This window comes from Podarcis erhardii (assembly GCF_964252035.2).
Source record: "Podarcis erhardii genome assembly, chromosome: 3".
In the NCBI taxonomy this organism is placed as follows: Eukaryota; Metazoa; Chordata; class Lepidosauria; order Squamata; family Lacertidae; genus Podarcis; species Podarcis erhardii.
The window spans coordinates 121,941,913-121,955,617 of record NC_138507.1 but is presented as its reverse complement, the minus strand read 5'-3'; the positions used below and the strand labels follow the sequence as shown (position 1 = coordinate 121,955,617).

Genomic DNA, 13,705 nt, shown 5'->3' with positions numbered 1-13,705 from the left:
ACCTCGCAGACGGCTGTCACTTTTCATATCACTCAGAATCCGTTAGCAGCCAGCGTTCCCCAACCTGGTGCCCTCCAGATGTTTTGGATTACAACTCCCATCAGCCCCAGCTGGGTAGTGGAAAACATCTGAAGGGCACCAGGTTGGGGGAGGCTGCAGTACCCAAATCAGCGGCCTCACCCTGCTTGTTCAGAAAACATTCTCTTCTTCGTAACAATGGGGGCTCAGTGAGTAGTAAGAGCTTGGTTTGAAGCTGAATAGTCTCCGTCAGGGGTCAGCAAACTTTCTCAGCAGGGGGCCGGTCCATAGCTGTCAACCGTCCCTTATTTGGTGAGAAGCTCCCTTATCCCAGCGCCGTGACCCGCTGCTGTCCCTTATTGATGGTGTCCCTTAAATTTCCAGCTCCTCTCCCTCCCTCCCTGCCGGCCAGGGAGGAGGGAGGCTCCAGCTGTGTTGCTTGGCTGCGTTGCTCACCCAATAAGGAGTCTAAGAACAACTGGGGGGTGGAGCTTGCATGCCTTGTGCCTATCAAATCATCCGCGTTGCCTGGGGACTCGCCTTTGCTCAGCGCTTCCCAGCAGAGAGGGGACAGTGGTTTTCCTTGCTGCATCCCCTTTGCCGGGTTGCTGCGCTGTGGGAACCAGCGCTTGAGGCTTCGTTTGGCTGCTGGCTGGGCTTTCTGCCTTTGGCTCAGGGGGGCTCAGAAGCTGAACATACCTGTGCTCTGAAAATCCCTTATTTTGGCTGCTGATCCCTTATTTTCGAGGCTGCTGGTCCCTTATTTTCAATTCTGTAAGTTGACAGCTATGGGCCGGTCCACTGTCCCTCAGACCTTGTGGGCGGCCGGACTATATTTTTTGGAGGGGAAATGAACGAATTCCTATGCCCCACAAATAACCCAGAGATGCATTTTAAATAAAAGCACACATTCTACTCATGTAAAAACACACTGATTCCCGGACCGTCCAGGTCTGGATTTAGAAGGCGATTGGGCCTTAAGTTTTCCTACCCATGTTCTCAGTGATGTCCTGGGTGCAAACCTCTTCACGATTTAGGCTCTAAGGCGTGAGGAAAGCTGCCTTTGCACCGGAGGGTTTTGCAAATTGCAAAGCTTCCCAGCTGGCCCTGAACTCCACCCTGCGGCCACAAGTTCCAGGTCTTGCTGTCCATATTCCCCACCCGCAAAGGAAGTTCGGTGTTGCAGAATTTCAGACAGTGTCTGGTGCACTGTGGGAAAGGGCATTTGTTGCCCTCGCCTCGTATGCGGCAGGGCTGACATGGCCAGAAGTGGGGCAAAGTTTATTTCTTGTTTTAAAGAGGTCAGGGGGATGATCTCTGGGCTCCATGTAGACTCAGGCTGGACAATGGACAATTAATTTGTGGAATTCACTATGTGGGTCGCTCTTTTGTTTAGATGCCAGTTTAGACGGAAGGGAATAATAATAAGAAGAACAAGAAGAAGAAGAAGAAGAAGACAATCCCCATGCCTCAAAAGCACCAGCGAACAACTCAAATAATAATAATAATAATAATAATAATAATAATAATAATAATAATAATAATAATTTTATACCCTGCCCATCAGTCATTAAAAGCTTCCCTGAACAGGGCTGCCTTCAGATGTCTTCTAAAAGTCAGATAGTTGTTCTTCTCTTTGACATCTGATGGGAGGGCGTTCCACAGGACGGGTGCCACTACCGAGAAGGCCCTTTGCCTGGTTCCCTGTAGCTTTGCTACTCACAGTGAGGGAACTGCCAGAAGGCCCTCGGAGCTGGACCTCAGTGTCCGGGCAGAATGATGGAGGTGGAGACGCTCCTTCAGGTATACAGGTAAAGAGACCCCTGTAGGAAAACTCTTGCACAATCTGCTAGATGTGCTGTTTCAGGACCCAAAGGGATGTCCAGGCATTGTAGAGACCTGCTGGTCAAGGAGGTGTGACTTCATGGTTTCTCCTATGCTTGCAGGTGAAGGAAGACTGGAAGTACGTTGCTGGAAGTATACAGGACCGAGGCCATTTAGGGCTTTAAATTGCCTTCAAGTCTCTCTTGTGTCCTTCCGCACTATGGGAAACAGGAAGCCGATCCAAAAGAGCAGGGGGAGATGGCTTCCCTTTAGGTTCATAGCCCTGTTTAGGGAAGCTTTTAATGTTTAATAAACTATTGTATTTTAATATTCTGTTGGAAGCTGCCCAGAGTGGCTGGGGAAACCCAGCCAGATGGACAGGGTGTAAATAATAAATTATTATTATTATTATTATTGTCATTCACTTCTGCTGCCATGGCAGAGGGTTGGACTAGAGGACCTCGGGGTGCCTTCCAGCTCTGCAGTTCTAGGATTCCAGGAGGAGGCAATAGATCTAAAATCAATTCAAGCACACATGGGACGCGGGTGGTGCTGTGGGTTAAACCCCAGAGCCTAGGACTTGCTGATCAGAAGGTCGGCGTTTCAGATCCCCGCGACGGGGTGAGCTCCCGTTGCTTGGTCCCTGCTCCTGCCAACCTAGCAGTTCAAAAGCACGTCAAAGTGCAAGTAGATAAATAGGTACCACTGCAGTGGGAAGGTAAACGGCGTTTCCATGCGCTGCTCTGGTTCGCCAGAAGCGGCTTAGTCATGCTGGCCACATGACCCGAAAGCCGTACGCCGGCTCCCTCGGCCAGTAAAGCGAGATGAGCGCCGTAACCCCAGAGTCGGTCACGACTGGACCTAATGGTCAGGGGTCCCTTTACCTTTACCTCCACCTCCTTAACTGGTCCTCTTCATATTTCTGCTTCTTCCAGCTCCGGAGCGAGTACATGCAGCTGTATGCCAGCAAAGTGAGTGAGGGCATGGCCCTTCAGCTGGGCTGCCTGGAGCTCAGGTAGGTGGGCTTGCTGGGGGGGCCGGGGGGAGGTTACACCGAGCGCATGAGCCTCTGGGTTACACCATCTGCCTGCCTCTGGGGTTACACAATCACAGAAAACTTGTTGCTCCTGCGAAAACACTGACCTGTCCCCTACTCTGCAATGGAACTGGGCGAGCTGGAGGAAGGGAGCGATTCGTGTCTGCAGGGAGCCCCGAAAATCATGTGTGGGAGATTGAGGGAAAACCAAAAGAAAGTCAGAGAGGCCAAATAAGTACAGGAGGGATGCAGCGGAAGGAAATTGGGCCCATTTAGGATTGAGTGGTGCAGAGAGTTATTCCCGTGTGCGTCTCCAGAGCAATTTCAGAAGCAATGCTTGCAAAACCCAGTTGTTGTGGGGCATCCGGTCGGCCCCTGTGAGGACAGTTTGCTGGACTAGATGGGCCTCCTTTGGCCTGATCCAGCTAAAGGCTCTTCTTATGTCCTTATCATTGGCACATGGATTACACGGTGCTCTGTTCTCACATAAGCTTCTTTTTTGGCGATCCCTCGTAGCCAATTAAGATGGTCTTCCATAAACACTGTCTTAACAGTGGGTCCATAAGTGACTGTGGAGGCCAATTCTGGAACCACACATCCTTCCACAGTGGGGACATGGTTTCCGGGCGGGAGTTGATCCTGGTGAGGGTTTGCCAAGCGCACCTTCCTCTTAGCATGTTTCTCCCTTGCGTCCTGGGTTTAAGTTCGGAATAGAGTAGTTGCTTTGGAAGACGATCATCAGGCATCCGCACAACATGACCTGTCCAACAAAGTTGATGTTGAAGAATCATTGCTTCGACACTGGGGATCTTTGCTTCTTCCAGTACACCTGTGGGGAGCCATAACATTATTTGGAAATCTGGGGATCATGCCACTCCTTTTCTTCTCCCAAGCATTGGAGACCTACGTTGCTCACCAGGGAGAATCTGCAAGAGTTCAACACCCTCTGGAGAGTTTGTGACTTTCAAAATTCACATGTCACAATATTCACCAAAATGTGAGCTTTCCCAGCATCTAGCTTGATTTTGGCCACCTTCCACCTCAGTGCTCAAACCCTCCCATTGGGGCAGCCCATCCCTTGAAGACTCAGCCCAGGATTTTGATAGTGATTTTAAAAATTTAAATATGCGGATGACACATTTGCAAGTTTCATTTCTTGCTTTGTTGTTGTTTAGTCATTTAGTCGTGTCCGACTCTTTGTGACCCCCTGGACCAGAGCATGCCAGGCACTTCTTGCTTAGATCTAACTTATTTTCCTTCCTGCAGGAAGCCCCATGTGGCAAACAGCAAAAAGCAAAACAATCAAAAACAAAAGGGGTGTTTTGGGAAATGAGTTTATACACACACACACACACACACACACACACACATAAATTTTACAAGCATTTTTTAACAGTCTCTATCAAGTATAATGCGGGACGCAGGTGGCTCTGTGGGTTAAACCACAGAGCCTAGGACCTGACAATCAGAAGGTTGGCAGTTCGAATCCCCACGAAGGGATGAGCTCCTTTTGCTCGGTCCCAGCTCCTGCCATCCTAGCAGTTCGAAAGCACATCAAAGTGCAGGTAGATAAATAGGTACCGCTCCGGCGGGAAGGTAAACGGCGTTTCCGTGCGCTGCTCTGGTTTGCCAGAAGTGGCTTAGTCCTGCTGGCCACATGACCCAGAAGCTGTACGCCGGTTCCCTTGGCCAATAAAGCGAGATGAGAGCCGCAACCCTAGAGTCGGCCATGACTGGACCTAATGGTCAGGGGTCTCTTTATCTTTATCAAGTATAATTAACAAAAGAAAAAGACAGATACAAGATTCCCTTGCACCCTTAGACCTCCCTCCACCCTTCCCTGGTTTCCATATTTAACATTTCTTGCCGCATATTTTATATCCTCCATATTTTCCATTTAACTCTTACAGCTTAGGTCTCTGTTAGCTCATGAGTGTTCTTTAAGTCCTGTTAAAGAGCTGAGCTGTTTACAGTGGTCTTTCAAATGCAAGATAAATTTCTTCCAGTCTTTATTAAAATCTCGGTCCTCCTGGTTTCTGATTTTCCCAGTCGTTTTTGCCATCTCCATGTAGTCCCATCACTTTAACTCGCCATTCCTCTCTGGTAGGGACCTTTCCATCTCTGGACCCACCAGTATTCTGGCGGCTGTCGTTGCATCCAAAAGATCACAATGGGTTTTTTTTCACTAGATTTGGAATTCTCCTGGATCACAAACACCAAGGGGAGGGAAGGCTTGGCTTCAGGGCCATCAACAGAGGAATCCCAGTTAGTTATCCCTGCAATCTGAACCCACCTGACTGATGCAACCAGCACACTCCTTTCCCGTCTAATCTGGACCATCTCTCTCTCTCTCTCTCCATCCTCAGGAGGTTCTACAAGGACATGCCTCACAACGCTCTGGACAAGAAATCCAACTTCGAGTTCCTAGAGTAAGTAGATAACATTCATACATGCGTGCAATTTCTCCTTGAGTCTCTTTGATTTTTAAATACAAAGTCGGGCCCTTGGTGCATCTACTCTGTCCAAGTAAGTCTGATAAATGTCATTTGGAACACTGGGCACCTTTCCAGTTAGGAGTTGGATCTGGCCTTCCGCAAATTGTCATGCAGAACTTTTTTGGTTGGAAGATTAAATAAGAAGAGTTTGTTTAAGAGCCTCTGTGTGTTCTATGTCGAGCTTAGGGGTCTGCTCTTGTTGTTGCCATTTCACTTTGGTACTTTGGTGTTCTGTTAGTGCCTGCTTGTTATTAACTGATAAACTGTGGACCTCTTTGGATAACTGGGTTATTTGAGAGGCAATACCTCTAATTTAGGGACGCAGGTGGCGCTGTGGGTTAAACTACAGAGCCTAGGGCTTCATAGAATCATAGAATCATAGAGTTGGAAGAGACCACAAGGGCCATCGAGTCCAACCCCCCTTGCCGATCAGAAGGTCGGTGGTTCAAATCCCTGCGACGGGGTGAGCTCCCGTTGCTCAGTCCCTGCTCCTGCCAACCTAGCATTTCGAAAGCACGTCAAAGCGCAAGTAGATAAATAGGTACCACTCCGGTGGGAAGGTAAACGGCGTTTCTGTGTGCTGCTCTGGTTCGCCAGAAGTGGCTCAGTCATGCTGGCCACATGATCCGGAAGCTGTACACCGGCTCCCTCGGCCAGTAAAGCAAGATGAGCGCCGCAACCCCAGAGTCAGTCACAATTGGACCTAATGATCAGGGGTCACTTTACCTTTACCTTTGGTTTGTAAAAATACGTGCATTGTCTCTTTTTTCAAGTTGTGCTTTCTACAGGTCAGTTTCATTTGTTGTGAGACATTAGTGTTGCGTACAGCGTTAGGTTAGGAAGAAAAGGGGGAATGGTGAGTGGGTTAGTGTATGTGTGGGGTTTTGTGTCAGCGTCACTTGTGTGGGTACTCTTACTATTCGGTTGTTGTATTTCCTTGACGGTGAGAGAGGTTGAGGGTGGCCTAGGGTGTGGTTGGTTGTCTTTGCTTGGCTGTAGTGAAATTTGTTTTTGTGTGTGAGTGGGGTATGTGTGTGTTTTTGGATCAGGTTAGCCATACTGATTTGTATGCTGTCGGCGGCGGCTTCTTCTTGTTGTCTTCTTGGGCTGTGTATGTGATAAAGGAGAACCATACTGGGGTGAAAGCATCTTCTATTTGTTGCATCAAATGCATTTCGTTGTTATTTTTTTTAAAAAAAAAAAAATATTTATTCCAAGTTTAAAGGTTACAAAAAGAAAAGAACAATACCAAATACAAAAGCAAAAAAATACAACAACAACAACAGAGAAACAAGAAAAAATAAAAATACATTCTCTTTAAAAAAAGGGAAAAAAAGGAACAGATTAAACCTTTATATAACTTTTTTCCTTTACTTCTTTCCTTGACCTCCTCACACCTCCCAATTTTGTATTCTAGTTCAAATCGTTGTTTCAGCAAATCCTTCCAACCTAATTTTCATTTAAGTAATTTAACTTAATATGTTAAATTTTAACGTCCTCATTCCTTAATTTTACAATATTTTTGAAGATATGCTTTAATTTTTTTCCAAATGCATCAAATGCATTTCAAGTGAGTATGTAAAGCCCTGAAATATACTCTGAGTCGAGAGTGGATTTCCTGCTCTTTATTCAGCTCATAGTGGTGAGGAGGAGGAATGGAAGTTGCCCCAAAATGTCTGCTTTATATACATTATTTACACAATGGGCCCCACGTGATTGGCTAATTCCGGGATTCCCCTGTAGGCCAATCAGGTTGCAGATTCACTTCCACCTGGAGCTGGATTGGGTGGCTCCTGTGGACCAATCAGACTGCTGCATTCTGGGTCCTATTGTTCTAGGACCAATCAGACAGCTGCATTTTGGATCCTATTCAACTCAGTACATAACAAGCCCTCTCTGCTTTCTCTTTCCCAGGAAGGAAGTGGGTCTCGATCTGTTCTTCCCAAGGCAGATGCAGGAGAATCTGAAGGTGAGACGTTCCTTGGATGTCAAAAATGTTCATAGACTCGTTGGAAAGGGCCCTGAGGCTCAGCCAGTCCAAGACATCTCAGCCCAAGCATCCATGGCAGATGGCCAGCCGACCTCTGCTTAAAAACCACCCAAGGAAGGGCAGCCCTCAATCTCCCAAGTGTCTGAGATGCATATTAGCTTTTGGGGGAATAAGTGGAGAGGAAAGTCCTTGGGATGTTGCATTCTCCTAGTTTCCCCAAGCTTCATGGTAGCTTCACATTTCACCCAGCCTTTGCCAAACGGGTGTCTTCCAGGAGTTTGGGACTACATCAGCCCCAGACGACACAGCCGCGGTGCTGCCCATACGTTACTGAGCCATGTTCTTGCCTAAAATTACAAGGCCTGTAACTGCTTGAGTGCAGGATACCTTAGGGACCACCTGACCCCTTAGATCCCAGCCCAGAGCCTAGGGCTTGCCGATCAGAAGGTCGGTGGTTCGAATCCCCGCGATGGGGTGAGCTCCCGTTGCTCGGTCCCTGCTCCTGCCAACCTAGCAGTTCGAAAGCACGTCAAAGTGCAAGTAGATAAAAAGGTACCGCTCCGGCGGGAAGATAAACGGCGTTTCCGTGCGCTGCTCTAGTTCACCAGAAGCGGCTTAGTCATGCTGGCCACATGACCCGGAAGCTGTATGCCGGCTCCCTCGGCCAGTAAAGCGAAATGAGCGCCGCAACCCCAGAGTCGGCCACGACTGGACCTAACGGTCAGGGGTCCCTTTTACCTTTACCTGCTAGTGGTCTCTATGTGTCCAGCAGAAGCCGTGCGTTCAGTCTTGTGGGCTCAATTCTGCGAAACTCCCTCCCATTTGGGATCGGACAGGCCCCCTCCCTGTTGAACATCTGGTACCCAATGAGGAAGAACTTTTCATTTTAGCAGGCTTGTTCCAATTATCTGAATTTACAGTTGGTTGGTTTTTTTGACATTTTTTAAAAACATGTACAGTGGTACCTCTGGTTGCGAACGGGATCTGTTCCGGAGCCCTGTTCACAACATGAAAGGAACGCAACCCGCATCTGCGCATGTGCAGGTTGCGATTCACCTCTTCTGTGCATGCGCATGATGTCATTTTGTGCGCATGCGCAAGTGGCGAAACCCAGAAGTAACCCTTTCTGGTACTTCCGGGTCACTGCCAGACGCAACCTGAAAAAACGGTAAGACTGTATTTATTTATAGCATAACAAAAGTATAGTAACAGATGCCAAATACAATAAAATCTAGAACTGAATGTATAGGAACAGATTTCCATACTAGTGTCAAAAATAATAAATGAATATCACATGGTTCTGGGTCATGCAAACGGGTTTACATTATCCTGTACGTTATTACTCCAGTACATCATAATAATAAAAAACAACCCTCTATTTCTCGATAAAGACACTATCTGGTGGTCTGCCCTCTCTGGTTCTCACCACAAGAGCTGTTCGACAGTAAGAGCTGTTCGACAGTGGAATTTGCTGCCAAGGAGTGTGGTGGAGTCTCCTTCTTTGGAGGTCTTTAAGCAGAGGCTTGACAACCATATGTCAGGAGTGCTCTGATGGTGCTTCCTGCTTGGCAGGGGGTTGGACTCGATGGCCCTTGTGGTCTCTTCCAACTCTATGATTCTATGAATCTATTCTATATAAGCTTCACCGTGCGTGCTCCGTCCCAGATCCATTCTTTCAGGGATGATGTCCTCTTTTTTCTCTCAGTTTTGACAAATAACTCTGGCAGCGGCTAAGAAGCACCACGTTAATCCTGTCCTCTGTTAGTGCTGTTTCTTTGACTTAGGAAAATTAGAAGGTTTCACGGTTCATTTTAACAGGCTTCACCTTTCCTGTATCTCCTTTGCAACCGGGCTGTAGGCTGCTTAGAAACCGTGGGGCGAACTGGTGCAGAGATCCTGAAAAAGAAAAATATTTATCAAAACAGCAAACCATTCTAAATTGTAATTATTAATTTTCGGGACTTTCCATAGTCTGGACCTTGACGCATATCTCCAAATCTCAATCCTGCCTCTCGTCGTTATTTCCAAATCTCGATTTTTCACACTCTAAACTTCTTTGTCTCTGGTCTGCAGTTCTCAATCATGTCAGAAATCATATAATGGATCTTTTTTATTTTTGTTTTTTGTTTTTATTGGATTATGATTTGATTTGTTAATTGGATGTTTTTTATGGGGAAATTAATAAAAACGATTTAACCAAAAAACAACAACAACAAAACATTCCCCTCCCCTGCTTTGCTCCCCGCAGCCCAAGCAGTTCCGCAAGATGATCCAACAGACTTTCCAGCAGTACGCCCTCCTGAGGGAGGACGAATGCATCTTGAAGTTTCTCAGCACTCTCTCCACCATCGCCAACATTGACCAGGAGAGCTACCGCTGCGACCTGATTGTGAGTTTCCAGTTGCCTCTTCCCACCTTCCTTCAAGCCGGGCCCGCTATGGTTCTGTTTTCTCCCCATGTGTCTTGAAATATACTCGGAGTCGAGCGTGGATTTCATGCTCTTTATTCAGCTCATAGTGGTAAGGAGGAGGAATGGAAGTTCCCCCAGAATGTCTGCTTTATATACATTATTTACACAATGGGCCCCACGTGATTGGCTAATTCCGGGATTCTCCTGTAGGCCAATCAGGTTGCGGATTCACTTCCACCTGGAGCGTCACCCGCGTCCCATAGTAGCACCTTAGAGATGCGGGTGGGGTTGTGGGTTAAACCACAGAGCCTAGGACTTGCCTATCAGAACGTTGGCGGTTCAAATCCCCGCAACGGGGTGAGCTCCCGTTGCTCGGTCCCTGCTCCTGCCAACCTAGCAGTTCTAAAGCACGTCAAAGTGAAGGTAAGGTAAGGAAGGTAAACGGCGTTTCCGTGCGCTGCTCTGGTTCACCAGAAGCGGCTTAGTCATGCTGGCCACATGACCCGGAAGCTGGATGCCGGCTCCCTTGGCCAATAAAGCAAGATGAGCGCCGCAACTCCAGAGTCGGCCGCGACTGGACCTAACGGTCAGGGGTCCCTTTACCTTTACCTTTAAGGTGCTACTGGAAGGAATTTTTTATTTTGTTTCAACTGCGGCAGACCAACACGGCTACCTACCTGTAACCAGGGTTTGACAACATAGAATTACAAAAAATATTGTTTTTCGGACTAGTCTCATGGTTGTTAACTTACCTTGTTTTTGTACTGTAGTTACCAGCTTATTTCCTTTCTTTTTTACTGTTGTTATAAATGTGTTTACAAAAAAAACATAATGTGAAGAATTCACATGCAAAACCTGATCGTTAATGTCCAGGATTTCTGAAACTCCTAAACCTAACAGAACTGTTGAAGGGAATTATGGGAGTCTGAGCCCGGATTCCATTTCGTTATCAGTGGGGGACACTTGACCAGGGTTCGTGAGCACCCCAAAATGACATTCCTCTCTTTTCCCTTTTCCAGCAAGGATGGAGCATCACAGTAGACCTAGTGATCGGGCCAAAGGGAATCCGGCAAATGACCAGCAAAGAAGCAAAGGTAAGGCATTTGAGAGCCAGTGTGGTGTAGTGGTTAAGAGTGGTCGTGTCGTAATCTGGTGAACCGGGTTCGCTTCCCCGCTCCTCCACCTGCAGCTCCTGGGTGACCTTGGGCCAGTCACACTTCTCTGAAGTCTCTCAGCCCCACTCACCTCACAGAGTGTTTGTTGTGGGGGATTCCATAGTTCCAGTTACAGATAGGTAGCCGTGTTGGTCTGCCATAGTCAAAACAAAAAATTCCTTCCAGTAGCACCTTAAAGACCAACTAAGTTAGTTCTAGGTATGAGCTTTCGTGTGCATGCACACTTCTTCTGTATCTGAAGAAGTGTGCATGCACACGAAAGCTCATACCTAGAACTAACTTAGTTGGTCTTTAAGGTGCTACTGGAAGGAATTTTTTGTTGTGGGGGAGGAAGGGAAAGGAGAAGGTTAGCAGCTTTGAGACTCCTTCGGGTAGTGATAAAGCGGGATATCAAATCCAAACTCTTCTTCTTCTTCCATAAATGCACCGAGGAAAAGGCGTTTTCACACACTCTTCAGCATCCTTGTGTGATGCCTCTTTGTGGTTTTGCTTTGTGGTCTGGCTCCGTGAGAGTAAGAATGCATGCTATAAATCAGGCATAGACAAACTCAACCCTCCAGATGTTTTGGGACTACAATTCCCATCATGCCTGACCACTGGTCCTGTTAGCTAGGGATGATGGGAATTAAATGAAAGAAAGAAAAGAAGAAGAAAAAAAGAAAAAGTAAAAGAATGCATGCTATATGTGACTAGCCTCCGGCAGCACAGATGTGGAAAGCCTGCCTTATTTACCTGACAGGAGCTCAGGTCTTGCACAGGCACCCCTAAGTCATACCCCTGTTGAAATCAACAGATGTTAAGTTATTAACTGATTTGAATGAGTCTTCTCTGAGCATGCCTTAGTCAGTGCGGGTGGCGCTGTGGTCTAAACCACTGAGCCTCTTGCGCTTGCTGATCGGAAGGTCGGTGGTTCAAATCCCCACGATGGGGTGAGCTCCCATTGCTCTGCCCCAGCTCCTGCCAACCTAGCAGTTCGAAAGCACACCAGTTCAAGTAGATAAATAGGTACCATTGTGGTAGGAAGGTAAACAGTGTTTCCTTGCGCTCTGGTTTCCGTCAGTGTTCTGTTGTGCCAGAAGCGGTTTAGTCCTGCTGGCCACATGACCCGGAAAGCTGTCTGTGGTCAAACGCCGGCTCCCTTGGCCTGAAAGCAAGATGAGCGCCGCAACCCCATAGTCGCCTTGGACTGGACTCAACCGTCCAGGGGTCCTTGACCTCTTACCTTAAGTTAAAAACAGATTTGAATGAGTCTTCAAATCTGTAGAAACTGCCTGTCATGTCTTGTTACACTGCCATTTCTACGGGGATATACGCTTGGTATTTATCACTCCTGTTATACAAAAATATCCAAATGGGTCTGAACTTCAATGTCTAAAACTCCTGGTAGAGGACGAGTCTAGAGATCACATTAAGGGTGGCCAAATTCTGTGTGAATGCCATAAAACTTAGGGAACAAGCTGTACTACCGAAATGATTAATCTTTTAAATGATAATTTTAGGTTATATTTTAGTGATCAAGATTTAATATATTTTTTTAACTGCCACTATATCTGAATTGTCTCTGTTATACCCAATTGCAATTCAATGTATTCCTGTTGTGTTTTATGATTTTCCTGATATTGTAAGTGAGCTGGAACTGGTCAATGACCGTAATGATAAAAATCTATTCTAACTCACTGCATTTGACCCAGCAGCTTGGCTTATGCCAGAGGAAAGCGCTAGCGAACAAAACACTTTGTCAAGTATGCTGTGTGGGTTGATTTTGGGGGCTTCACCTCAGAGCCTAAGGCTATCATACTGCGCCCACTTTTAACTGGGAGTAGGCACCTGCGAATGCAGCAGGACTTTGTGGACATATGTAGGACGCACAGAAAATTTTCATCTGCAGGATTTAGAAGCGAAGATGAGTGGGCATGAGTCAGGGTGCTGATGTTCTGCCACGCTCATCCTTTGCACAGCACCCACCCACCCAGACTTCATTGATCGCTGTTGCAAATGAAAACTCCTTTGTTTGTTTATGACTCACTTCAGCCCACGTGCCTGGCCGAGTTCAAGCACATCAAATCCATAAAGTGTTCAGCCGCAGAGGAAGGAAAAGCTCTCTTGCAGCTGGGGCTTACGGGGAACCCCCAGGTAAGAAGGAAGGAGAAGGCATGGGGAAAATAATGTGAAAATTCATTATATATGGGGAAATGGCTTGCGGGGGGTAGGGGAAAATGTATTTGGCAAATGTGCTGGTGAAACAGGAGAAATGGGCACTGAAATACTACTGGTGAATTTTGTAGGACAACAACAACAACAATTCATTTATTCCCCAGCCACTCTGGGTGGCTCCCATCAGAATTAAAAGCACAATAAAACATCAAACATTAAAAACTGTTGTGGAAATGTGGCACGACAAATGTATTCTGCCCGGACACTGAGGTCCAGCGCCAAGGGCCTTCTGGCGGTTCCCTCCCTTTGAGAAGCCAAGTTACAGTGGTACCTCTGTATACGAACGGGATCCATTCCAGAGCCCCATTCACATCCAGAAGCAAACGTAACTAGTGGTGGCACGTCTGCGCATGCGCACTTCGCTTTTCGCCGCTACTGCGCATGCACATGATGTCATTTTGAGCGTCTGCGCATGCGTGACGGCGAAACCTGGAAATAACGCACTCCTTGAACGCGCTCAACATGAAGCATATTCAACCTGAGGTATGATTGTACAGGGAACCAGGCAGAGGGCCTTCTCGGTAGTGGCGCCCGCCCTGTGGA

At 47.1% G+C, this 13,705-nt stretch overlaps 1 protein-coding gene across 5 annotated transcripts in view; it reads left to right on the top strand.

Annotated features, from left to right (window-relative positions):
* Window positions 1-13,705, top strand: part of PTK2B (protein tyrosine kinase 2 beta) — a 113,936-nt gene that overhangs the window by 57,682 nt on the left and 42,549 nt on the right. For all 5 annotated transcript variants that reach the window (XM_081854571.1, XM_081854573.1, XM_081854572.1 and 2 more), the window contains 6 exons: window positions 2,778-2,857; window positions 5,245-5,307; window positions 7,288-7,342; window positions 9,612-9,752; window positions 10,793-10,867; window positions 12,980-13,081. In XM_081854571.1, the coding sequence (XP_081710697.1) occupies window positions 2,778-2,857; window positions 5,245-5,307; window positions 7,288-7,342; window positions 9,612-9,752; window positions 10,793-10,867; window positions 12,980-13,081 (516 nt within the window). The remainder of the gene's footprint in view (window positions 1-2,777; window positions 2,858-5,244; window positions 5,308-7,287; window positions 7,343-9,611; window positions 9,753-10,792; window positions 10,868-12,979; window positions 13,082-13,705) is intronic.